Source organism: Fistularia commersonii, chromosome 18, assembly GCF_037954325.1.
Source record: "Fistularia commersonii isolate RoL2024-O1a breed Wild chromosome 18, RoL_Fcom_v1.0, whole genome shotgun sequence".
Taxonomy (NCBI): domain Eukaryota; kingdom Metazoa; phylum Chordata; class Actinopteri; order Syngnathiformes; family Fistulariidae; genus Fistularia; species Fistularia commersonii.
The window spans coordinates 3072790-3098406 of NC_141301.1; the positions used below are offsets into that span (position 1 = coordinate 3072790).

Sequence of the window (25617 nt, forward strand, 5' to 3'; positions counted from 1 at the left end):
TGACTGCCACCAAGACCCGGGATGCTAATGAGTCTGCAAATCTGCCGTCGACGAAGGAGATGATGAAAACGTGCGACGGTGAACAAGATGGCCTCCAGGGGGGGCCGGCGCCGGACAAGCCCACCCTCTTGCAACCGTTAAAAATTGTGTGTGTGTGTGTGTGTGTTTTGAGTGACTCCTTTAGTCCTGCCTTCTCTTCCCACCGCCAGGAAGTGAGCCATAGCAATCAGTCACGGCGGGGACGAGGGCCCAGCAGGGGGCCCCGACGCCACGCCGGATCCGGGAGGGTCTGGTGGAGGTTCATTCATGCACAAATGCGAGAGTATGAAAATCACAGAGCCCCCCTTCCATCCCCCCGCCTGTTCATCGGAAACCCGCTCCTCAGCGGCGGAGCCACTCCACGACGTTCGAATCCCGCCCCCAATCCACGCTGGCTCTGAGAGCACTCCACACACACACACACACACACACACACACACCTCCACCCGGCTCACACAGACATGAGTTTTTTTTTTTCTTTCCTTGCTGCTCACTTGCACTTGTTCAGCTCTCGGCCTGGAGAAACAGTCCCTAGAGGGCTGGGGGGGGTGGTCCAGAAAGATGCAGGTGATATTGTTTGGGGAGTGAACACAACAAGAGCTCTGTGTGTGTGTGTGTGTGTGTGTGTGTGTGTGCGGTGCTCGGGATGTTCAAGCCTGAGGGAGGAGGCGACTGGAGCGTCATGGCCGAAGGTCAAGCCTTGGGACGACCCTGGACACCCCCAGCCCCTCACCTTCCATCTCCACCACTGAGCAAACACTCTCCGCTGCAGTTGACTCGATTAACGATGCAGCATCCTGCCCCCCCCACAATACACACACACACACACACACGCACACACACTTGAAACAAAAGAAGCCTTGGTGTAAGCGTGCAGAGGTCATCACGCCTAGAGAAGAAAAAAAGAGAAAATCGAAATCTGACTAAATCTGACTTTCAGTTCATGTGGGTGTATGTGTGTGTGTGTGTGTGTGTGTGTGCGTGTGTGTGTGTGTGTGTGTGTGCGTGCCTGCGTGTCGGGGGGAGTGGGGCTTTACATGAATTTTAGAACAGATAACCTCTTTAGGAATTCTAGAAACAGGAGTTTTTCTGCAAATATCAAACAAGGCTTGCTCCAAACACACACACACACACACACACACACACACACACACACAAGCTGACACGAGCGGCCGAGCAGACAGACACGTCCTGGGAGATAACCCGCCGCCCGCCCGTCTGCCTCCATACAAATGTTCTCCTCTCCGGGAACATTTGCTGATTTCAAAAGATCGGCGTGCTGACGAGGATGCGGCGGCTCGGCCGCAGGATGGCGGTTGCGAAGTATTGGGTGTGGGGGATTCTCGTAAATCCACGATTATTTAATTTTTGGGATTTCTATTCAGCGGCGGCGATGTCAGCTTTCATTCGCTGGGCCGACAGAACAAAATCCTGTGTTGATTTACGTAAAAAACAAAAACGGGGCCCTCCTGCTAACCCGGCTACGGTGATTAGCATCAGAAGGTAAACAAACCGTCAAGCGACTTATGGGATGTGTTTGGCCTCTTCTGATTGGTTCCTGGGAATCATGTGATGTTTTGGTTTGATTGACAGCTGACACTTTGATTGACAGGTGAACCCCGGCTCAATAACCTAGCGGCATGTAGGGACCACGTCCACTTTGTATTAAATCTTTCTTTTTGTCCTGCAGAGGTTGTTGACGCTCAGACTTTCAGTGCAACCGGCAAAAAGGGCGTTTCTATGTGTGAGTGTGTGTGTGTGTGTGTGTGTGTGTGCCCATTAGCTACATCTTGTCCTGGAGATAGCGGAGTCAATAACGGCGGCGGCAGCCGTTCGGCATGATGGATGGTGACCTTCAAGCCAACATGGAGATGCCGGAAAGCGCTGACGGCGAACGAGAGGAGCTCCTCCCTGCAGGACATCTGCCCGCAGGACCTCGCCCTTCCACACACACACACACACATCTCCTCCGAGACACACACACACACACACACACACACACTTAAACTCAAATTCATCTGAGTTCTCCTCAGAGATAAAAAACTTCAGGTCAAAGTCCTTCAGGTGGTCCAACCGAGGAGACGTACTCGACATCTGGACGACCTTTGTGTCGACCGACATCTCCGGGAGACAAACTGCCTCCAAAACTGACCGACTCAAGAAGAAGAAGAAGTGGAAGATCTGGGTTTCATAACTTAGCTCTGCTTGGATGAAGATAATGAAGGAGCAAATAAAGGAGATGCTCCTCACGCCTGAGAGAAAATAAAGGAAAGGTGGTGAAGACGGAGGAAAGGGAGGGACGGCGGCACTCTTTGAACAGATAAAGTACCTTTTAAAGGAAATAAAAGTGGAGTCTCCATGTTCTACTAGTGGAGGGTTCCTCAAGGTTCCTCCCACAGTTCAAAAACATGCAGGAGGTTCATAGGAGACCCTCAATTGGTTGTGTGACATGTAAATGTATTTTGCTCTGTAAGCCATTCTGTTTTTTTCTTTTCTTCTATTTTTTGGATTCCTTTCTCATTAGCACGCTAACAAGTTTCCCTGCAAACAGGTGTTCGGCGTTCTTCCATTTAAAGCGACGCCTGCTTTCTTCTCCGAAGCCTTCAAATCCTGCGCCGACGCTAACGATTTTTTCCTTCCAAGCAAAACACCTCGAACGGCAGCTGCCGAATTATAGCGAGTATTGCAGTTTTGCCGTTCAATTCGATAACTATAAAAGCTGGAAAACAAAGAGGTAAAAAAAAAAAAAAAAATGGAACAACAGAAACAACATCCTTGTCATCCGTGAAGGTGACAGCGAGCGGACGGGTTTTCAAATTTCAGCTCGATACAAAAGAAAAAACACGCACGCGAACGCACACAAAGAGCTAGCGTTGCTGCGACGTGACGGCCCACAGCTGCTCTGTCTCAGAGCCAAACATCGGCGCCGCAACCTCAGCGATTAGCATTAGCGGATGCTAATCGGCCGGCCTGACGGCGGGAACATTTACGGTAACTGCCGTAGCTTAGCGATTCAAAGCTACAACTTAGCATCTGGGGATAAACACAGACTTAGCACGGCTGTCGGCCTCATACCTGGATCCACTTGTCGGGGATGGCCATGGCCAGTCGGTAATCGAACCCGAGCCCTCCCTCCTCCACCCGTCTGCAGAGCGCCGGCATCCCCGAAACGTCCTGCGGAGAGGTCACGACGGTTCACTCGGTCCACGTGCACACCGGAAAATTCACCGGCGGACACGTGAAGTGGCCCCGGCACTAACGGAGGGCGGCGTCCTACCTCGGCGATGGTGATGCATTCCGGGTAGAGGGTGTGGAGGATGTGATTGGCCAGCATCAGGTAGAGCAGCGACTCCTCGTCGACCTGCAAGCCGAAGTACTCGCTGTAGTCTCCCGAAAAACCCGTGCCTGCAGAACACACACACAAACACACACATAGTGTGATTTCTTTTAGCTGTGGACAGGCCGCGCAACTGTCACCATGGTTACCGATGTGTGACTTGGCATTTACACAAACCAGCTGGTTTTGCTGGCTGGAGGTTAGGCGTTTAACGCCTGTTGAGGGATCACGGGCTGTCTGATTGGTCAAACGCATGGCGAGAGGTTTATGGTGTAAACAAACATGGAGGACGAAAGGTTGGCTGTCGCTGTTGTTAGCGTAGCTAGCTGCTCTGTCCTCCATTACTGTAGTCCAGTTTTGCTCTGGTTGGAACTCTCCTGCCTTCGCCGCACGCCATCATTGGTTTGATACTCCCTCTAAATCCCCCCGTCTTCTGATGATACATCCGCTGTCCCGCCTCCTCTTTCTCATTGGCTGTTGTTGACATGTAAAGTCAGGTGATCACACACACACAGTACCGGAGAGAGTCGCCTCAACGTTTGATTGTCTGCCACTGAGGTCCTTTCCCCTTGCATGCTAACAGGTTTCTGTGCTGACAGGCCAATGGCAAGGGACTCCAGCTAGCCATGCCCAACATCCCCAACCAGCCTTGACTACGGTTCCCAACTAGCCATGCCTAATGTACCAACTACCTACCAACTATCTACCAACTATGTACCATGCCTAATGTGCCCAACGGGACGTGCCCAATGTACCAACAAGACGTGCCCACTGTCCCAAGAAGTCATGCTGAATGTCCTTAACTAGCCACACACAATGTCTGCAGCTAGCCACAACCACTATCTCCAACTAGCTACACCCACTCTCCCTGACTAGCCAAGTCCAAAGTTCCAAAGGATCCATAACTCAAGTACCAGATCTATGCATGACTTATGTACCAAACTAGCTAACACCCGATTTTCCCAAGAAGCCACACTCAATGTCCCCAAGTAGCTACAGCCACTGTCCCCAACTTGCCAAGTCCAACATCACCTACTAGCCACAACCAGTGTTTTGAATAAGCCATCACCCACTTTGCCCAACTAGCCATGCCCAATTTCCCTAACTTGTCATGCCCGCTGTCCCAAAATAGCTGCTTCCAATGTCCCCAACAGGGCATGCCTACAGTTCCCAACGAGACAACACCCGCTATCTCTCAGAAGCTCTGCCAACTATCCCAAACTAGCCAGGCTCGCTGTCCCCAAACAACCACTTCCGAAGTCCCGAACTGGCTGCGTCCAATGTCCCCAAGTAGCCACACCCACCTCGCCAACTAGCCACGCCCAATGTTGCCGACTAGCAGCTTCAGCGGGAGATTTAAAGGAGCTCTCTAGGGACGCCTCACGCAAGGCGAGGAATTGAAGTCCTTCGTGTCTCAAGTCAACCAACAAACGGCTCATTTCAACGACGGTCCTCTGTAAATAAACCTAGCTTATTATTTCACGTGCAAAATTAAATAGCGACAGATGATTTTTATGTATTGTTTGGATCGGCGCGCTGGGCTTCACGCGTCCTCCCGAGGAGCGCATTTTTTTTTTTTATGAATGGATGCTGTTATCTTAGCGAGGGGGCCTTGAGACACTGGCAGAATATACTCCGGGCTTTCGATCACAGGAAAACGAACGAATGAATACATGAAAGGGTGGCTCTCCCCGTGGATGAGTCACATCCTGGACTGTAGTGGTCATTACGGTGTCAGATCACCTGATGGAGAAGGAGGATCACTCCAGGATTTCGCCATTTGAATGGGTTAAATGGCAAAGGACGTGAATATACATGTCATTGTGTTTATGACACGTTTACTACTGTGTAATAACGTAGCAACAAAGGGGTTAGGGGCAGGAACGAGTCCATCAGAGGGACAGCACGTGTTAGATGTTCTGGGCGGCGATGGTCGAGGATCTGGGTAGGAGGACGCCGAGATTGGAGCTCCCATGGATGAAGACCTCGAGGAAGACCAGAGAGGAGGTTTATGGATGGAGCGAATGGGGGGGTTTGATGGAGGCGGGTGATTGGATGGGGTTATAAAAGGTTGACGCCCCGCCCCCCCCTCCGGAAATGATTGTGGTTTGGTCCAAAAACAAAACAAATTAAATAAACACATGCTAACGTCATGGCTGTGATTTTATTTCCAATATAATTTACTATAATGATTCACAGGAGGACGATGCTTGATCCGTATCCATGGAGACAGACCTGGATGTCCCTTTTTTTTTTTAATTGTCTCATGATGTTAGTTTTTGTCCCCTTTCCCAAATATTAAATCAATATTAAATGAATAAAAAGAAAAGAAAAAGCGAGGAAAATAATAAGAAGCCGATTACATGTTGACGACAGTTGACTCGGGTCGAAATCTGATCCCAAGTCTGCGTAATACAGGATTTACGAATTCGGGCGTGACTTTTTTTTTTCGTTTCGAGCCCTTTAGAAAACATTTTTAATCAGAAAGGTTAATTTTTGAATTAACGCATGAGTGTGTGTGTGTGTGTGTGTGTGTGTGTGTGTGACGGCGCCTTAAAAGCTCGCCAATGAGATCAGTGGGCCGGCAATTTCAAACCCCCGCCGGCCCCGGTCTTTGAAGCCAACCCTCATCCCGGCTCGGCGGCCGAGTTCAGAGAAGAGGCACGGCTCTGCGCTCGCCCACGTGCACATCGACATGTACGCGCACGCCATACAGTTCACCGAGAGTCGCACGGGCCGCTCTTACCGATCCCGTGGTGGTGGTACAGCATGGAGGTGATGCCGTCGAACCTGAAGCCATCAAAGAAGTACTCCTCCATCCACCAGCGCAGGTTCGACAGGAGGAACCGCAGCACTTCCCAGCTACAAAACACACACACACAAACACACACACACAGACACACACACTGTCAAGGTCAGACGCCGCAGAAAGCAGTGAATTATTCACGCGTCGCGTCGCTGTGCGCCCGAGGCGCCGCGGATTAATTTTCACCGCTACGGGAACACTCACGTGTTGATAGCTGAGGCGTCGCCGCGCTCGGGAGGCGGACCATCGCCGCCACGAAATGGTTTTCATTAAACACGCCAGAGCGGAGACGCCATCTTTCATGCACCCCCCTCCCCGCCCTCCCTCCATGGCGCCATTCCCATCAGACTGGATAGGTTAGCATCGCCGGGCCGAACTCTGGATTTTGGACGGAATTCACGCTACACAAACAAACACTGGTGGTGTATGTGTGTGTATGTGTGTGTGTGTGTGTGTGTGTGTGTGTGTGTGTGTGAGACCCCTGGGTTTGTCACAGGGTGACCATCCCTCCCCCCCAGTAAACGGCGTTGCGACAGGAGGCTCTGAACCTCCACTCGAGGCAGAGCGCCTCGACCCGCTTTACCATGTGCGTTGCCGTGGAAACATCGGTATTTGAATATTCAAGAATTTTTTTTTTCCTGCATTCAGGCACGCGCAATGAGCAATGTAAAAAAGAAGAGAAAAAAAAAAAAAAAAAAGTGGCGGGCGCAGATGCGGCGGCTGATGGCGGCGGCGGCGGTGCATTCATGGCGCCGATGAAAAGGGCGTGCAGCTGCGTCTGCTGGCGCCCGAACTCCCCTAACCCCCCCCGGACACCAGAGTCCCACCACGTGCATTCAGGCAGAGAAATGCGATGAGACTGTTCTCGGAAATCAAAAGAAAAAAAAAAAAAAGGTTTCCGGACCTCTGCCGGGCCTCGTTATTGACGATAGAATAACGTACGAATGCGTGATACGCAAGCGTTGCCTTTTCCCGACGTCCTTGGTGCACCCGTCTGTTAGATTTCTATTATTTCAACGGGTTCCAACGGGTACAGAGCACAAAAACTCCTCAGATATACAACTATAACGCGCGGACACGACGACTCCATATCGGCTCCATATCGACTCCAACCGGACCAAGATGAACGACTCCGGACGAGACATCGGTCTCCTCCAGGGGAAGTTACAATACAAAAAAACAACCAAAAAACAACAGGAAGTAGCTGTCGCACCCGGCGGTTAAAGCGTCCTGCACACAGCGAGAAGCTCCTGGTTGGAATTTCTGACAAGCCTGTCTGTGCGCAGTCTGTAGGTTCTCTCCCCGTCTGCGTGGGGTTCCTCCAGGTTCCTCCAAAACAACCAGGAGGTTCATTAGAGATGATGCCGGACGTGTGAATGTCAAAATTTTCTTGTCGTGACTACCGGACTTGAATTTCTTCACTTTAAGAAGTTTCAACCCTCATCCGAGGGGCTTTTCCACTTCTAATGGCCTGCGGGGAGTTTCAGAATAACTGCCGGGGTTGTGGGCGGGTTTAGGTTATTAAGTTGATCGGCAGAAACTAGGTCGGTTTGTTATGCTAATAGGGGTATCGTTAGGTTGGGCCGAAGGTACAACTTTTTGGGATTTATCTGGATTGGACTCTGAAAAGAAGTTAACCGAGACTGGTTCCGGTGGGGGATCTTTTCAGATTGTTTGGAAGGTGGTGATGGGCCGGGTTTATCTGTCTTTATATTGATCGTGGGTGAAATCATCTTGTCGTGGGAACTGAGCTTAAATGTCTTCACTTAAAGACGTTTCATTTCGAAAGGCTTCTTCAGTTCTAACGGCAGTGGGGAATATCTGAATAGATCTGCCGGGTTTGTGGCTTGTTATGAAAATGAGAGTTGATCAGCAGAAACTCGGTCAAAAGGAGTTGCTATGCTAATGGTGGTGTTTGGTGGGGACAAAGGTACAACTTTTTGGGGATTTCCTGGATCAGACTCTGAACGGGGGCAATCGTCTTCGGAACTGAACATTCCTGGTTCGATTCCCGGCTCCTCCTAGTGTGTCGGAGTGTTGTTGGGCAAGACAATGAAACCCGAACTGCTCCCCTGGTGCTGCTGGACGGTAGCCTACAACTTATGGTTCATCCACAATGGGTTCATTGCAGAGAACGAATTTCCCCACAGGGCTTAATAAAGGATCAATTAAACCTGTTGGATCCCATGGATGCAGATAATCTGGATTTATCCATCTTGCTATTGATTATGGATAAAAGGTTGTGTCTGAGGACGCCTCCTCTGTTCAGAGATGGTTTGACAAAGATGGCTTCTCTGACTCCTCTCTGCCGGATACAAAGGTCCTCATCCTTCAGGTGTAGGTGGACCGCGGAGTCCCGTCCTGAAATGGTGTGTGTCCTTTTTTTTGCGTAGATCTGCGACGGGTCCGGGGTGAACCTCCTTTTTCGTCCAGCGGCAGCTTAGATACGCTTATTCCACCCCTGACTGCAGGATAAGCAGTCCTTCTACGGCAGGGGTGGGCAAACTTTTCGGCTCAGGGGCCGCATCGACTTCTAAAATTTGACAGACGGCCCACAGCAGCACAAGATACGATAAATATAAAAAGAATAAACGCATTAGTTGACACTACATATCAGACTCGTCTGACATTTGCTTTGAAAATAAACCCAACTTGGGTTTTGAAGGCTCTGAGGTTTGCTTGCATTTCATGCACAAACCAGTTTTTTCCTTGTAGTTTCACATCCAGCTCATTCATGTGTATCATGTGAAACTCCTCTAATACAAACCTACTAGCAGTACCTTCTGCTCGCTCTAAGCGATCTCAGGCAAAACTGTTCTCAGTTCTACTACCTCAGTGGTGGAACAAACTTCCAGAAGTAACAAGACTAGCATCATCTATCTCAACCTTCAAGAAACAGGTAAAAACTGTTCTCTTTCAAGACTTTTTACTGCGCTGATGCCCCAGATCAGGTTAGGGAGCAAGTTAGGCTATGCAGTGTGTGTGTGTGTGTGTACGTTTGTGTATGTCTTTGTCAAACAAAAAAACAAAAAAAAACCTCACTAACGCAAGCTTACTGTTCTGTATATTTCCTGTGTATCGTGTATTTGCAAGTGTATTTGCAGTCCCTATGTCCTCTATTGTAAGTCGCTTTGGATAAAAGCCTCTGCCAAATGCAATGTAATGTAATGTAATGTAATGTAATGTAATCAATACGTCCACAGCAAAGGCTAAATCACAAAGCTAATCTGTGTCATTCAGCTCAGGAAAATTCTCAAGTAGGTCCAAAAATGAAATAATCTCCTGTTAGAGCTTCCACATTCATTGATCCAATCATTCAATCATTCACGTCTAGTATGAATTCTGTAGAAATCTTTGGCGGACCGCATTAAAAGACCAATGGGCCGGATGTGGCCCGCGGGCCGTAGTTTGCCCGCCCCTGCTCTACGGTCTAAAAACAGCTGGCAGGTTCAAGGAAGACTCCCTGGCTGCGAATGAGAGGGTGAAAAGCCGGACGTTTCTGGGTTAAACTGCGCCTCTCGCCTGACAAGACCTGGGACCGAGCCCTATGAGCCCATGTGGGGCAACACAGATGATGAATGAATGAATGGATGAATGAATACCTGACATACAATCGGACGCGCTGTATCACACCTGGTGGCCGATACAGGTATTAATCTAACGAGTAAAGCCTCTCCTCCTCAAGATGATTGGGTGATCCATCATCTGAAAAGTCTCCCGGACACCTGGGACCTCTCCGCTCTTCTCGTCTCTAGTTTTTCCTCGGCGGAGGAACCGGGACGGACCTTCACGGCTCGAAAGTGCGCTGGATATCGATCCCCGTTGACGCCGTGGATCCGCGGCGCTCAAGCGGACAAAGACCAGGCGTAACAAGTTGCAATAGCGGCGTGTGGACGAAAATGTGAGATAAAACCAAAACCGGAGCGCATTTTCAGCCGGAGCTGCCGCTCGATGCGATTGGACGAGGAGGTGATTGTGATTCGGCGCGGCGCCCCCTTGGGCCCCGGTTCCACGCCGCACCATGTTTACGCCTGCCGGCGGCCCCCCGGCGCCGAAGATTATCATTGTAAATTTTTTAGAAGCAGCTTCATCACCTCCAGCTCCGCCATTAATAAATGATCTCCATAAACAAACGCCCGGCTCCGGGACCCGACGGGCGTGACCTTCGGCGCCTGACGCTCCTAAAGAAGACGTGCAACATCTCGCCAAACCCTTGGGGAAATCGTGACGGTGCAGCTCTTCGTCGAGAATAAACTCCAAAGCTACACAACTATCGAACCGTCCAATGAGACGGTAAAAAAGAAAATACAGTAGAACCTGGGCTTACAAAGGGTCAAACAAATCGGCCTATGAACAGTTTTTGAATCTAGCTGCCTCGGTGCATGGACATACCGTCAAACAAACTTGCGTGATTTCCGCGTTGTGCGTTGTAACGTAGCAGCAGATATGCGTGCGACTCTGTGTTGTTTACCTTATCTGTTCTTGTGTTCTGCAGTTCTAATGTCTTTTTTCACTAAGCTCATTATGCCTTCTCAAAACAGTCCAAACCACAAGTGCAAATTATAGCTAAATGTGAGAGCGGTGTTTGTGTTACAGATCTTGCAATGAATAAAAATGGTACCATAAAGACAGCTGATGTGGCTAAAGGGGAGACTACGCTAACAAAGCAAAGGTGTCAGGTCTGAGAAGAAGAAGAAAAGTAATGGTTAGTTTGGATTAATAACAAGCAGCTAGCTGGATATAGCGTTAGCAAGAGTCTCATATGCGAGAAGGCTTTACTTTTGCCGTTGTAGTGAACGAAAAGCCGAGTACAAGTGCTGGCGAGAAGAGAAAGACCACCAGAAACGCAGAAATAATTAAGATTATTTTGAATTCCTTTCTGTATTTTTGCCACAAATGAAACCGTAAAAAAGTTTCAAAAGAGCGCGCTATGTTTTTCAATGAGATTGACATTGATTTGGTTCAGAACGGAGTCAAAGAACTAATCAAATTCAAAAGCTTCTACTGTACATAAAAAACACGAGACACATAACCCCCCCTAAAATAAAAACATTAGCTGAGTGAGAAGCTAGTTTTTAATCAACAGACCATTCATTCGTTCATATGTTCATATGCAGGTGAGAGGCAAGGTTTCGCCTGAAATTGAAAATAGCGTGCCGCAACCAGAGACATCTGACCATTCACCCCCTCATAAGGGCGAGTTCCTAACGCTAGCATTATTACCACAAAAAGGTAAATTTATCACAGGAATGAAGTTGTGAAAAGCAGTTCGGATTATATATAAGCCTATTTATGGAGGAGTGTTGGAGTGCACGACCTGGATCGGATCGATTTCAGCGGCAGGGATTAAGAGCCGAGGAATTGACGAAGGCTTCTGGGCTGAAATGGATTAGGAGGGAGAACGTAAACACCTTGATGGAAAAGCACCAACGCCGAAACCAAGAAATAACAAATCCAATCCAAACTCCTCCCCACCTGCAGATGGAGGTCATTATCGATTTAGCTAATTCCAGATTATAATCTGGAGTATGACGTATCTTGGCCAATGGGAGCGCCAGGTTATTCGGGGTGAATTAAGCAAGATTTGTCAGACGCTAAGGAGTTCCGACCTGCGCAAAGGAGGAAACGAGGTGAAAGGACGAGCAGCTAGCACGGAGCCGCTAACCCCTGATCTGGTATTTTAAGGCTCAAATGTAAATTATGCTTATGGACAGAACAGTACCAGCCAAAGGTGTAAGGGGCACAATCAGGGTATGCTCAAGCGAAACCAGCAGGAGGAACAGCGAAGAAGAAGACGACAACATGGCTACAGTAGAAGAAAAGAATTCTCCGTCCACATGGTGCCGTGTGTTTAATTGCCTCACAGAGGGTCACCGTCTACCGCCACCCCTCTTTGTGGATCTCCTTCTTTCGTTCGAAATGGCGAAGTCGGACGTGAGCTCTGCGTCGCCTTCTAGTAGATGTATCGTTTCACAATAGCAAGCATGGGAAGTATGTTTACGTATGTATCATTAGCTTGAATGCAACAGCAAGATTTGACAATGCATGGTTTTTAAAAATGGTATGGCCCGTCGTTAGTGCTGTTAGCACCAATATAGATGCGCGGGTGCATTATTTCCTTCAAAAGGGGCTTTAGAGGTTTAACTCCGGACAGGTTCTGCAAGCCGTCTCCAGGTTTTTTTCTTCCTTGGAACCCCGGAAGTGAACAACTCTAGCGGATGTATCATTTAGCAACCATGGTGTCGTAAAGCACACATGGTAAGTATGTTTATGCATGTATCTTCTCGTCGAAATCTTGAATTTCTTGAAGAAATTCAAGTCCAGTTGGCACGACAAGAAGATTTCGACAAGTATTTGCCATGACCTGGATGACTGAGAACCACATGTACGTTTTGTTAGCATGAACTTGTTAGCATGAACGCCAGGGCAAGATTTGACCATCCTCTCTTCCTCGTTTGAAATATAACACCGACCCCCGGAAGTGAACTCTGCACTGCCCTCTAGTGGATGAATGGCTTAGTAACCATGGTGATGTCTGGCACGCATGGGATGTATCCAGGTGGTGAAATTTGACCACCAATGTTAGGAACTGACGTATCTGTTAGCAATGAACGTTAGCATGATTGAGCTTATAGAGGAGGGTGCGTGCAGATGGACGCACGGAGGCACGGCGGTCGCCGGGTGCCTTACCGTAACCGAGGAAACTCCCGGCGCGCCGCACCTTCAGGCAGACTCGGAACATTTGGACGGGTGTTTTTGTCGTGATTCCCCCGAAGGAGGTTTCACGCTCGACTGGCGCCACTCCATCACATCAAAGTTTCTGGCGAGGAGGCCGCCGGATTCACGCTCCGGCGGAGACCTCAATAAAATCTCAAATCGCGGAAAAAGGAAGACCGACGGAGCAGTCGGCCATTTCTGCTCTCAACCCCCCCCCCACCCCGCCTTGCGAAAGAAAAGAATCACCGATTCATCCCACGCATGTTTAAACACCTAATTCAGAAAATGACATCTTTGGCGGCCCGGGTTTAAAACCCACTCTGCTCATTCAGGCGATCCAAAACACCATTTTTTTTTTTTTTTTTTTAAAAACACGTCGCCGTTGGTTCTTCCCTTCCTCGGGGATGGTCGACCCCGGCACCGCTTGACAGGTGTGAAGCCGCCGCGCTACATCAACCCCCCCCTCCCTCCGATGTGTTTCCCCGAGGAGGTGCACGAGTGAGACCGCCATGATCCCATACGGCGTCCGGGCTGGGTGGTCATGCAGGCCCTGGGATGAATAAACACCCCCCCGCCCCCCCTCCATTCCCCCGGTGGCGGCCAAGACACGCCGCCTCCTCGCGGGTTGGAGATAATAACCAGCGAGAAGCGGTGGCCCGAAATGGAACCGCGCTGCCACATCGGGGCCGGCGGTGCCATTCATCATCAAGCCCAATTACACCCAGATAGTTAGATCTCTATATCCGATGTAATACACGCCGCCGCCGCGCCGTTCGATGAGGCTGCGCCACGCCGCTAATACGAAAAGCAAATTGCGGGCACGGCGCCCCAGTCCCCGAACTCTGCCGCCGCCGTAAAACCCGGTTAGGTTACACTAATAGAATTAAGACGGGGCTAATGGAGCGATATGGCGGCTCGCGCGAGGAGATAAGGTGATCCGCGCCGCGCCGGTATCTCTCGACGCTGTGACTACAAAAACAAAACAAGACGTGTTTTCCGAAACTCCCCTGCCTGGGAAGTAAACAATTCTTTTGCTCATGGAAATGGAGCATATGTTGGAAAATAAGGCAGCGGGTCGTCAAACCGAGATGGCGGACGGGGGGCACGCGGGAAAAATACGGCGCCTTGTTCGACGGTCTGAAGCAGTGACATGTTTCACACTCTAATAGTCTTATCTAATTGAAAGTAATCTTATCGATTCCAATCTAAAAGTGTAATCCAATATAACCAATAATGTAATGTAATCAAATGTAATTGAATAGTCCAATGTAATTTATTCTAATAGTGTAACCAATGTAATGTAATCTACCTAATCAAATCTAATCTAAAGGTGTGATGTAAGGCTATGTAATGTATCTAATTTAATCTCTAGGTCAAATGTAACGTAATGTAATGAAACCCACGATAGTCCAGCCTGAATTTCCATTGTAATGAATGGTAATATAATATATCCTAATAATCTAACCTAGTTCAATTTTAAGTAACATAATCCAATCTAAAGGTCATATTTAATCTATTGTAATATAATGGTCTAATGTAATGATATGTGATGTATCTAATCTAATGTATAGGTCTAACGCAGTGTAATGCAATGTTATCGTATTTGATAGTCTAATGTAATGACCTTAATCCCAAGGTAATCTAACCTACATTTCTAATGTAATGTATTGCAATATCGTGCAATCTAATCTAATATTATAGTATAATCTAATGTTACTTAATGTCATCTAGTCTAATGCTATGAAATCTAAACTAATCTAAAGCGCTAATGTAATGTAATTGAATACTGTAATATAATGTCATCTAATTTAATAGGCTTATCTAATGCAATAAAATGCAATGAAACCCAAGGTAATCTTACCTACATTTCTAATTTAATGTATTATAATGTAATCTAATCCAACCAATAGTCTAATCTAAAGCAATTTTTAATGGGACGTAATCTAAAGGTCTAATGCAGACCTGGGCGTTTTACGACCCGCAGGCCAAATCCGTCCCGCTTTGCTTTTTTATTCAACCCGCCAAACTATTTTCTTTGAATATCTTAAAAGAATTTTCAATCAATATTTAATTTAGAAACTCCTTCTTTTTTCCTTTTGTTTAATTTTATATGCATGATTACATACAAAATAATGTCAGTACATTTATATGATCATTAATGATTTTAAAGTTGATATAAAATAAAATAAAAATATTGCTATTGCAATTGCAATTTCGTTCAATTTACATGATACCTTGTTGCCCGCACATAAAAATTATGTAAGAAATGCGGCTCATTTTGCAAAAATAATTGCCCACAACTGGTCTAATGTAATGTATAATAATCTCATTTAATAGTTGTATGTAATCTAATGAAACCCAAGGTAATCTCATCAAAATTTTCAATATGATTTAACGTAATCTGATCTAATAGTCTAATCTAAAAAGTAATCTACCTGTCTTGCGATTGGCGGTTTGACGAAGCAACGCGAGCTGTGATTGGACAGGAGGCGGGGCTTAACGTGGACCTGTCAATCACAGGGTCAAGACATCCGATCGCTCGCCCTCTCATTCACACCGGCAGATTATTTCCAGGCTTCACCGACCCGCTGGATGTTCTCGAACCCGGAGAGAACCCGAACCCCTCGTCAGGTGTTCACAGACATCATGTAAAAATCTAAAAATCCCTCACGAGAAATAAACATCCTTGGACGCCTGATATCAGCTGAAGAACCCTCCAACAGCTCATCTGGCCCATTGTTTCACAAAGTACGAGGGCTACGTCAAGAGTCGAATAACTCATAGTTATTCTGAATTTTGCATTGAAATACTTCTGAAGCTCGATTCTTCGGCAAAAGATTTTATTATTTTTTACCCTGATGTTTTGAAAACGTCCCTGAGAGTCGCCGCGTTTGCGTCCGGGACGTCTTTGCCGGCTTCCAGCGGAAGAATGTTGAGGAGGGACAAAGGGGGCGGTAAATAAACAAATAAAATTAAAAAAAAAAAAAAAGGAGGAGGGAGTCAAGGCTCGAACTGGAAAACAAACACCTCTTTTGACGAAAAACATCCTGACTGGACGCGTTAAAATATAGTTGTAGTCGTGACGGCTTAGTAATAGTGGCAGTAGTAGTACAATAGTAAAGGTCACGGGGGGGCGGAGCTAATATTGTGAAAAAGGCGGGGCTTAACCGAGACCTGTCAATCATGAGGCCACATGTAGAGACATCCAACCAATCATTCACCCTCTTATTCATATATATACAGGACTGTCTAAGAAAACTAGTGTGATACAGCTCTTTATCTTCTGTAATGCAATTAAAAAAAAACAAAAATTACATTTTCATGATATTCTAATATTTTGAGATAGGAATTTTGAGTTTTCTTAAGATGTAAGCCATAATCAGCCATATTAAAATAATAAAAGGCTTGCAATATTTCAGTTGATTTGTAATAAATACAGAATGTATGACGTTTTAGTTTTTGTAATTGCATTATAGAAGATAAAGGGAATCTCAAAATCTTAAACCATACAAAAAAGAATCTCACCCACTTACTGTAAATTGAAATAATTTATCTGTATATATATTCATAACTGTGCAATAGCATGTGCTATATTTTTTCATACTCTTGTGCACTCCTTATCTTTCACCTGGTTCTTAAGACCTTAAGACACTTTATAGCCTTGACTTGTTACTTAGACACTTTATAGTTTTATTTGTATTTCTTATTCTCCCCCCTTTTTTATACCGTTTTTACAATTTCCTACTGTTATTATTATTGTTATGTTTTACTTGAAACTTTGGCACAACAACAATTTCCTTCTGGATAAATAAAGTTGTTCTGATTCTTATTCTTAAAGAACTTCATTTCAATATTCTAATTTTCTGAGACAGTCCTGTGGATGTACAACTATTCACCCTCTCATTCCCTTGTCATATATTTACACAAACAACTAATCATTCACAAGTTGTGTAGCGACGTACGACCATTCATTCACAGGTTATATACAGACATACAACTATTTCTTCACTCATTCATTCACAAGCCTTATAGCAACATACAACCATTCACCCTCTTATTGACACGCCATTTAGTCATACAACCATTCACCCTCCCATTCACATGTCATAGAAACACCAAATCATTCATTCACCCGTTCATATAGAGACATACAACCATTCATTCACTCATTCATTCACATGTCATAGAGACTGACAACAAATCCCACTTTCATTTATGCGTCGTTTAGACGTACAACCCTTCGCTCACTCATTCAAACGCCTTCAAAATGTACCACCATTAATTCACCCTCTCATTTGCATGTCATAGAAACATCCAACCATTCATTCACCCTCTCATTTGCATATTTAGATGTACAACTATTCGCTCTCTCGTCCACGTGTCATATAGAATTATGCAACCATTCACAAACATTCACCCCGTCATTTTACATGTTTTATAGCAACATACAACTATTCGCCCTCTTAAAAACACGTCATGTAGTCATACAACAATTCACTTATTGATTCATCTTTTCATTCTGACCAACTGTGGGAGTAGTTGATTCAAAAATAATCTTTTCTTTTGAATTGTTTGTGTGAGTTCTCTCCCTGTTCTCGGTGAACGGCGGGTCGCCATTGGCTCGGTTCACGCTACCGTCAGCACATGACGCGTTCGCTGACTCACCTCCGCCGTTCTGCAAAGCAGCGTGACGTCGGGGACGAGCGCCGTGGGGCGGCCCGTGGAAGGGAACGCCTAACGGTGGACGGAGGAGGGGGACGGGGCCGGCGGCGTCACCAGAGCTAAGAATAACCAGGATCCCTGAACGCACCATACTGGAGAAACGCCGGAATGCTAGGACAGCGGGATCGCCATACTTAAGGTTACCAGCCCGTCGGACTGTGAGCCGACAGGACTGGACCAGTGGGATACTGATGTCTGCCGGGCCCACACACACACACACACACACACACATACCGGATTTCACACCGCGGCCCAGGACACGAACACGGCGTCCAAGTAACCCGCGGGAGGCGGCGGAGACAAATGAACCCGTTATGACATTGCCGAGCTCCTTTGGGCTTTTACAAATGACTCCACGCGTGCCCCCGCCCTCCCGCGCCTCCTCCACCTCTTCCTCCGCCTCCTCCGCCCCTCCGCCGCCCCCTGGCGTGGTAGCATATGTCCGCGCCGTGTCCGACGGCTGCGCCCGATTCCAGGAGAGTTCAATAACTAATGAAAGGAGAACCTTGATCTCTAATGATGGCCCCCTGTGGCTTTCACTACGCATTGTGTAAAAGCATTGTGCACGTGGGGAGCGCGCACACACACACACACACACACACACACACATGCTGAATAAGAGAATGGAAGAAGGGCACTTGATGGCCTCCTCCTCCTCCATAATGTTCGCTCCGGTCATTTTCCAGCTCCGGAGGCGCGAGGAGACACTTAATTAACAGGAGCGACAAAACAGCACAAATCAATAGCTCCTGTGCACACGGAGTGAGCAAATCACACACACACACACACACACACACACTCACGAGCACATGCATAACAAACACACACCCACACCCCATGTGCAACATGAGAAAGTAACATGTCGGAGCGCTGCAGGAGGGCTCTTCCCTGTAGTCGTACACTAGCGTTTTAGACTCACTTAGCTTAGCTTAACTTTCATTCATTTGTTTATCATCTCTACTGTTTATCACTCTCTTATTTACGCGACACACAGATACACAGCAATCCACTCATTCACAGGTCATATAGCAGCGTACAGACATTCACACTCTCATTCAAATGCCATATAGACGCAAACAACTATCTAGAGACATAACAAATATTTATCCATTCATACATCATAAAGCGATATACTGTATATCCCTTCCCATGTTATGCAGACCTACTAGTATTTAGTCATTCACACGCCATTTAGAATATACAATTTAATTACTCATATTTTGTATTCGGACATAATTCGCCAATTCACGCATCATATAAACATACAATCATTCACTCATTCACACATCACATAGATATAGCAATTCACTCATTCATATTTTATATAGAGACACAACCATTCACTTGTTCACATGTCAAATACAGTCATACAACAATTCACGCATTCACATGTATTATAGATATGCAACAATTCCCTTTGAGACACACAACCCTTAGCTTAGCTTCTCGAGGCTCAAAGAAGTCGCGAGTCCAATGGAATCACAGGAGGGGGAATCTGATTGGCCGTTGGTCTCACAGGGGGCGGGGCAACGCCCTACTGCAGTTTCTCGCCAAGCGTCCACATTGGTATTTTTTTATGAATATTAAAGCTATAATTGTCTCATCTTAGCTACTGGTATGTAGCTGTTAGTGCGATGGTTATTATAAGAATGAGGTGATTTTATAACTTTTTTTCCCCTCATTTTCCAAATTTTTCCATGACTGGGGAAAAAATTATCAGTCATTTTCCAGATTCCAATCTGGTGGTTTCCAACACGGTGACGTGAGGCCTCTAAAATCAACAGATCCTCAAGAACACAACTTGGGAATAAACCGACGGGGTCATATGCGTGACAAATCAGAATCCCAATCGAGTTTAGATCGCGGTGATTGCAAACGGAGGTACCTGGAGAAGTTGAAGAGGCGGCTGTCCCACTGGTTGTGCACGCCGCGGGGGGGCGCGTGGAAGAAGCACGAGTCGGAGCCGTCGAAACGGTTCAGGCCGTCCTCTGTGTTTTTAGACGCGTGGCTGTGCACCACGTCCAGCAGCACCACGATGCCCAGGGAGTGAGCCACGTCAATCAGCTGCTTTAGCTCGTCCGGGTTGCCGTAGCGGCTGGAGGGGGGGGATGCGCGCACACACACACACACACACACACACACACACACACACAGGTTATACTCTTCACTTCTTCTTCAATTAATGACTGTGTCATAGAGGATTCCCCTGCTCTTTTAACAATAGGAACTTTAATTGTTTTCGATATTCTTTCAATGGATCTTCATTTTTTTTTTATTAAAAGAAATGTATTAACTATATACTTAAAAAAAACATAATATGCACATATATATGTTGATATATTGGTGTGATAATGTTTGTATGAGGGAGTGAATGGTTGGATGTTATTATGTTATTATGATGTTATTATATACACACACATAAATTCATATGTATAAATATATATGTATATCTACACTTACACATATATATATACGTGTGTATAAATGTGTGTATAAATACATATGTACATACACACATATATGTATATATATATTTGCATACATACATAGATACATACTGCATGTATATCTATATATACACATATACATACACACACATATATGTACATATGTGTATATATATATACATACAAACATACATATATGTATATATACACATACAGTATCTATGTGTTTATATGTATGTATATACATATATACATACACACATATATGCACATGTATATACACATATACACAGATACTTATATACACACACACACACACACACACATACATACATACATACATACATACATACATACATACATACATACATATATATATATATATATATATATATATATATATATATATATATACTGCTCAAAAAAATAAAGGGAACACTTGAACAACACAATGTAACTCCAAGTCAATCACACTTGTGTGAAATCATAGTGTCCACTCAGGAAGCAACACAGATTCATTTTGACTTGTTTTAAGGACATTACATCAAAGTTGGATCAGCCTGGAGTTTGTTTTTACACTTTAATTTTGAGTGGGATTCCTAATCCAGACCTCCATGGGTTGATACAATTGATTTCCATTGATCATTTTGGTGTGATTTTGTTGTCAGCACATTCAACTGTGTAAAGAGCAAAGTATTTCATAAGAATATTTCATTCATTTAGATCTAGGATGTGTTTTTTTAAGTGTTCCCTTTATTTTTTTGAGCAGTGTATATACACATAATGACTATTCTTTTTTTTGTGTATCCTCCTCTCTGTTTTCCAGTAACATCCCACCTGCCCTTGCTGCTCGCGTCCGATGCGCCGCCTTGCCAGGCAGGACACATCCTTGCAGTATTTACTTGCTTCCCGGTACCGGGGCGCTCTGGGTTTTAGGTGACACCCCGGGATCAATCATGGGTGAAATTACGGCGTATACATTACACCTCGGGTTCGCGCTGCATTAAGCTGGGGGGGGGATCTGAGAAGATAAACGTTCAGACTAGTAAACCTTTATCTGAGTCTCTCCACCCTCAGGGTTATTTTTTTTTAGGGGGAAAATGTATTTACAGAGAGATTACCGCTGCGGTCAGCTTTACTCTACCGCTCTCGCCGACTGTGAAAGCGAAATCAAGGAAAAATGCGGCCCTCGGTTTTGTCTTGGAGGCTCGGACAGTTCGCGCCGGACCAAATTGTCCCTTAGGCGGCGGCGGAACACGTCTGCGGGCGCATCAATATCAGAATAACCCTCAAATATCAGTGTTGTATGGCAGTCCCAACACCAGACCGCTCATATTTCCAAGTACTTTGCAGTAAAAAAATATCTCCACCTTGTGTGTTTTCATTATTATTAACAGACCAAACTTAGCGTCGCCATTTTGTTTCATTCTTAGCTCTAATGCTAATATATATTGACTGTATTGCCTCTGTTGGAAAAGGCTCACTCTCTCTCTCACACACACACACACACACACACACACACACACATACACATACACATACACACATACAAATACACACACACACACACACAGAGATCTGTTATTTACTGTCATTTTTATTATTTGATTCAGGAAAAAAATAAAATATAATCTGATATAATAGAATACAATAATATAGAATTAATACCAAATATATTAAACAGGGCTGAAATAATAAAAATAAAATTTATACGTGAAGGAAAATGTGCAAAACTCTAATCCATCCATTTTAGGCAATTAAATCATTACAAGGTTATTACTGGTTTTCCTTGGTTGTGCAATGCAAAGCACACTTCGGTGATTTTATTTATTCATTCATTTCTAATTCGATGTCCAGATTATATATTCTAGAATTTTCCGTAGGTGGAATCTTATGGATTTTGTGTTTTAAAATGTATATTTTTAAATGTGAACACCTGGGATGCTCAGATTTTACCTCGAGGCGGCGAAGAAGCTGGTGATCTGGTAGCCGAAGCTGGCGTAGTAGGCGTGCTCCATGATGGCCATCAACTGGATTGCGTTGTAACCTGTGTGTGTGTGTGTGTGTGTGTGTGTGTGTGAGAGAGAGCGAGAGAGAGAGAGATGGGAGGGGGGTTTGAGAAACGCGACGAAAATATATTTTCCACACCGTCTGTCATGCTCGTGCCGTCACGCTGGTGTTAAAAGTCGTTCAGATGTCAGTCGGTAATAAATCATTTATAAACGCAGCGTTCCATATGTATGTCACGTGTGGGATTATAATCCGGTAATCCATCGTTTCTCCCCTGAGAAACAGGAAGGGAGACACCGGCTTCTTTTTATTCTCTTATATCCTTACTTCTTTTCAGAGAAGAGGCTCCTGAGGGAGTGTGATAAAGACTGGGGCAGAGAGGAAGTTTTCCGTATATATATATATATATATATATATATGGTAAATATGGATAGACATTTTTAGATAATACATTTCTTTAAATGATATTTTTTTTAACATAATATTTCTATATTTATACTTTCAGAAAAAAAAACAACTTTTCAATTATTTTTTTAATTTGACTTCACTTTATTTTATTTTCAGATTATCACTGTCTGTCCTCTGTATGTTATGCTACTGCTGCATATAATTTCCCAATCCCAATCTTGGGATTAATAAAGTATCATTTTTTATTGTATATATGTATATGTAATTATGTACAGTAGTGCCATTATTATTGCGGGGTTACATTCCAGAACTAGCCACAATAAATGAAAATCTGTAACCGTATTTTTATTTTATTATCCCTACATATTTAAAGCTTTCTGACCCTCCTCACACTTGATTAACATGTTTAGAACTTTTTCCGCGACAGTTAGCATGTTCCTCTGTTGCTTAGCTTTAGTGCTAAGCAAGCTCAGCTACCCTAAAAGGTGCAGAATGATCCCGAGCCAATCAGAGCCCAGGATACAGAACGCCACGCCCTGATTGGATGCCACCGTAGAAAACACTTATTTTACCATTAAAACAATTTAACTCACAAAAATAGAAATACATTTATACTGCAAAAAACGATTTATATTGCGAAAAATTCTGTGACATAAAATGAAATAAAAAGATTAAAATCCGTGATAAAGTGAAAGGTGAGCCTCCATATGGCGAAGGATGACTGTATTATATATATATATAGATATATACATATCTATATATATATATATATGTATATATATATATATATATATATAGATAGATATATACATATATATATATATATATATATATATATATATATATATATATATGCATACACACACACACACACACACACACACACACACACACACACACACACACACACACACACACTCCACAGTCTGCAGAATCACATGGCAGGTGGAGATTTTCCTCCTGATCCGGTTGTGCAGGTGGAGACGACAACCAGGAGGAGCGGTTGACGGGGGATTTATCAGATTCCCCCTCTTCGTCGCACCTGTGCATTTCAATACTGCCGCGACACACACACACACGCAAACACACACATTCACACTCACACAGGGACCTGGAATCAGCTACAGGAACGAGTGAAGCGAGTTTGAGGAGTCGTTGTGAATCCTCTTTTTAAAGTAATAATAATAAAAAAAAAAAAAAGTTCAGATAGTAATCACCTTTCCTCTAAACGTAAAAAAACAACGTCTGCTGCTCCTCGCTCATGCTATCAAATAAGTGTACATCACACCTCATAGTTTAATGTTTACTGCTTAATATAACAGTGCACTTAATTGTTAATTTGCACTCAATTATTATTACGACTATTTTGCTAATTTTGGGTCATCGTGGGATCTTGAGAAACGTAAATAAACGATCAAATTGACAATAAATAGGACTTTGACTTTGACTTTATTACACATGAAAAAGACTTGTCATAGCTCATCTAAAAATATGATCAATTACCATTAAAGCATTGGTTCATTGACACATCCCATGCTAATGCTAACACTCTAACGCTGATGGAGCGCCCAGCGGGACTAAAGGGAGGATCTCGACAAATCGCTGCGGCACATTTTACCGATGAGTTTGACGGAATCGCGGTGAGATTCTTACCCAGGTCCTTTATGCGCGGCAGAACGTTGGTGGTGAAGTTGGTGTAGGACGCGATCTTTCCCTCGGGGGAGGCGATGCCAACGTGGGCCTCGTAGATCCTCAGGTTGTTGGGCTTCCGGGGTCGCGGGTGGACGCGCTGGAGTCGAGACAATACTCATGGAGTATTACTGCGTTTTTTTTTTTGTTTGTTTTCTTTTTTTTTGTTTGCACGACCTGGATTTTCCCACCGTTTTTTTGAACGCACCATCTGAAGTGCATGATTGAGCCGCTTGTAAGTGAGCAGCCGGTGAGAGGGCAGCGCTAATTAAAACATCGGCGGGCAACAATCGATAAAGAAAAGCGAGGCGGCTCTTGACGGCCCTTCATCGTCGTGCCGAATCCAGATGTGCTGCCGGAAGAAGAAAAAAGGGGGGCCACACTCACCACGTAAGGCTGCGGGGGGTCCCAGTGAACCCACTCGTAGATGACCTCCTTTTCTTCCCTGGTCACGTATTTGGCCCACGGCGAGATCCGGTACAGCCGCACGCCGTCCTTGGTGTGGACCACAACCTGCGGAGAGGGAGAGGGCGATGAGAGTCAGCGGCGCTTTTACACACACACACACATAATTAATGCGCCTAAGTGTAATAACGGTGTAATAACAGTGTTATTTCACTAAAAAGAGCTGGGGCATGAAACATCAGCGCCGGCGTTTAAGAATCCCGGACACAAATCAATGAGGCACCAGATCGATTTTAAGGAAGCCTTTTTTCATTTACATCTTCGAGGCCGGGGGCGCCGAAAATTCACCGGCGGTTCCTGTCTGATATTAACAGATAATAAACTTTTTTTTTTTTTTTTAAGTGTTGTAACGCAGCAAGGCGTACGGTAAAACTCAGGTATCGATCGCGGCCGCGGCGGCGGCGAATCTGAATCCGACTCCGACGGTAATTATCTTCCTCGGCCAACGACAGCAGGCGCTAGCGATTTTGATTCAGAAAAAAAAATGCCTGAATCGTTATTCTGCACTCCTGACGCCCCCCGGGGGGGAGAAGGGGAGGGTTTTTCGCCTTCATTGGTCAAATAATAAAACCCAAAATAAAGGAAAGCAGCGGGTTGGGGGGTGGAAAGCGACCAGGGGATTGATGTTCACCCTCCATCGCCCCCGGCCCGCTCCGGCGCCACCTGTCTGCGAGCCGCCGGCGGAGCCCCGCCCCCCTCGGGGGTTTGTCATTACGGCCAGGCCACCTGGTGTGGATGCTCGGATAAACAGAACGGGGTTGGCGTGGAGGACGAGAAGAGGCGGGTGAGCGAGAGAGAAAAAAAAACAAAACGCTGTTTGATCATTTGGAAACGGCTTCACTGGACGTCGCGCTCACTTGAATTGGGATGAAGAGATGGCGGCGGTGAGTGTGTGTGTGTGTGTGTGTGGGGGGGTTTCGTTGCGACGGCATTTAGAGATTTCCAAAAAAAAAAAAAAAAAAGGCGTAAAAACAAAA

General features: G+C 45.4%; 1 protein-coding gene across 1 annotated transcript in view; it reads right to left on the bottom strand.

Moving 5' to 3' along the window:
* gbe1b (glucan (1,4-alpha-), branching enzyme 1b) overlaps positions 1-25617 on the bottom strand; it is a 78015-nt gene that overhangs the window by 42927 nt on the left and 9471 nt on the right. Inside the window, exons 4-10 of the mRNA XM_086163987.1 lie at positions 24563-24688; positions 24140-24275; positions 22025-22115; positions 19507-19716; positions 6123-6238; positions 3317-3444; positions 3115-3213 (exon numbers count right to left, since the gene is read on the bottom strand). Of these exons, the coding sequence (XP_086020113.1) occupies positions 3115-3213; positions 3317-3444; positions 6123-6238; positions 19507-19716; positions 22025-22115; positions 24140-24275; positions 24563-24688 (906 nt within the window). The remainder of the gene's footprint in view (positions 1-3114; positions 3214-3316; positions 3445-6122; positions 6239-19506; positions 19717-22024; positions 22116-24139; positions 24276-24562; positions 24689-25617) is intronic.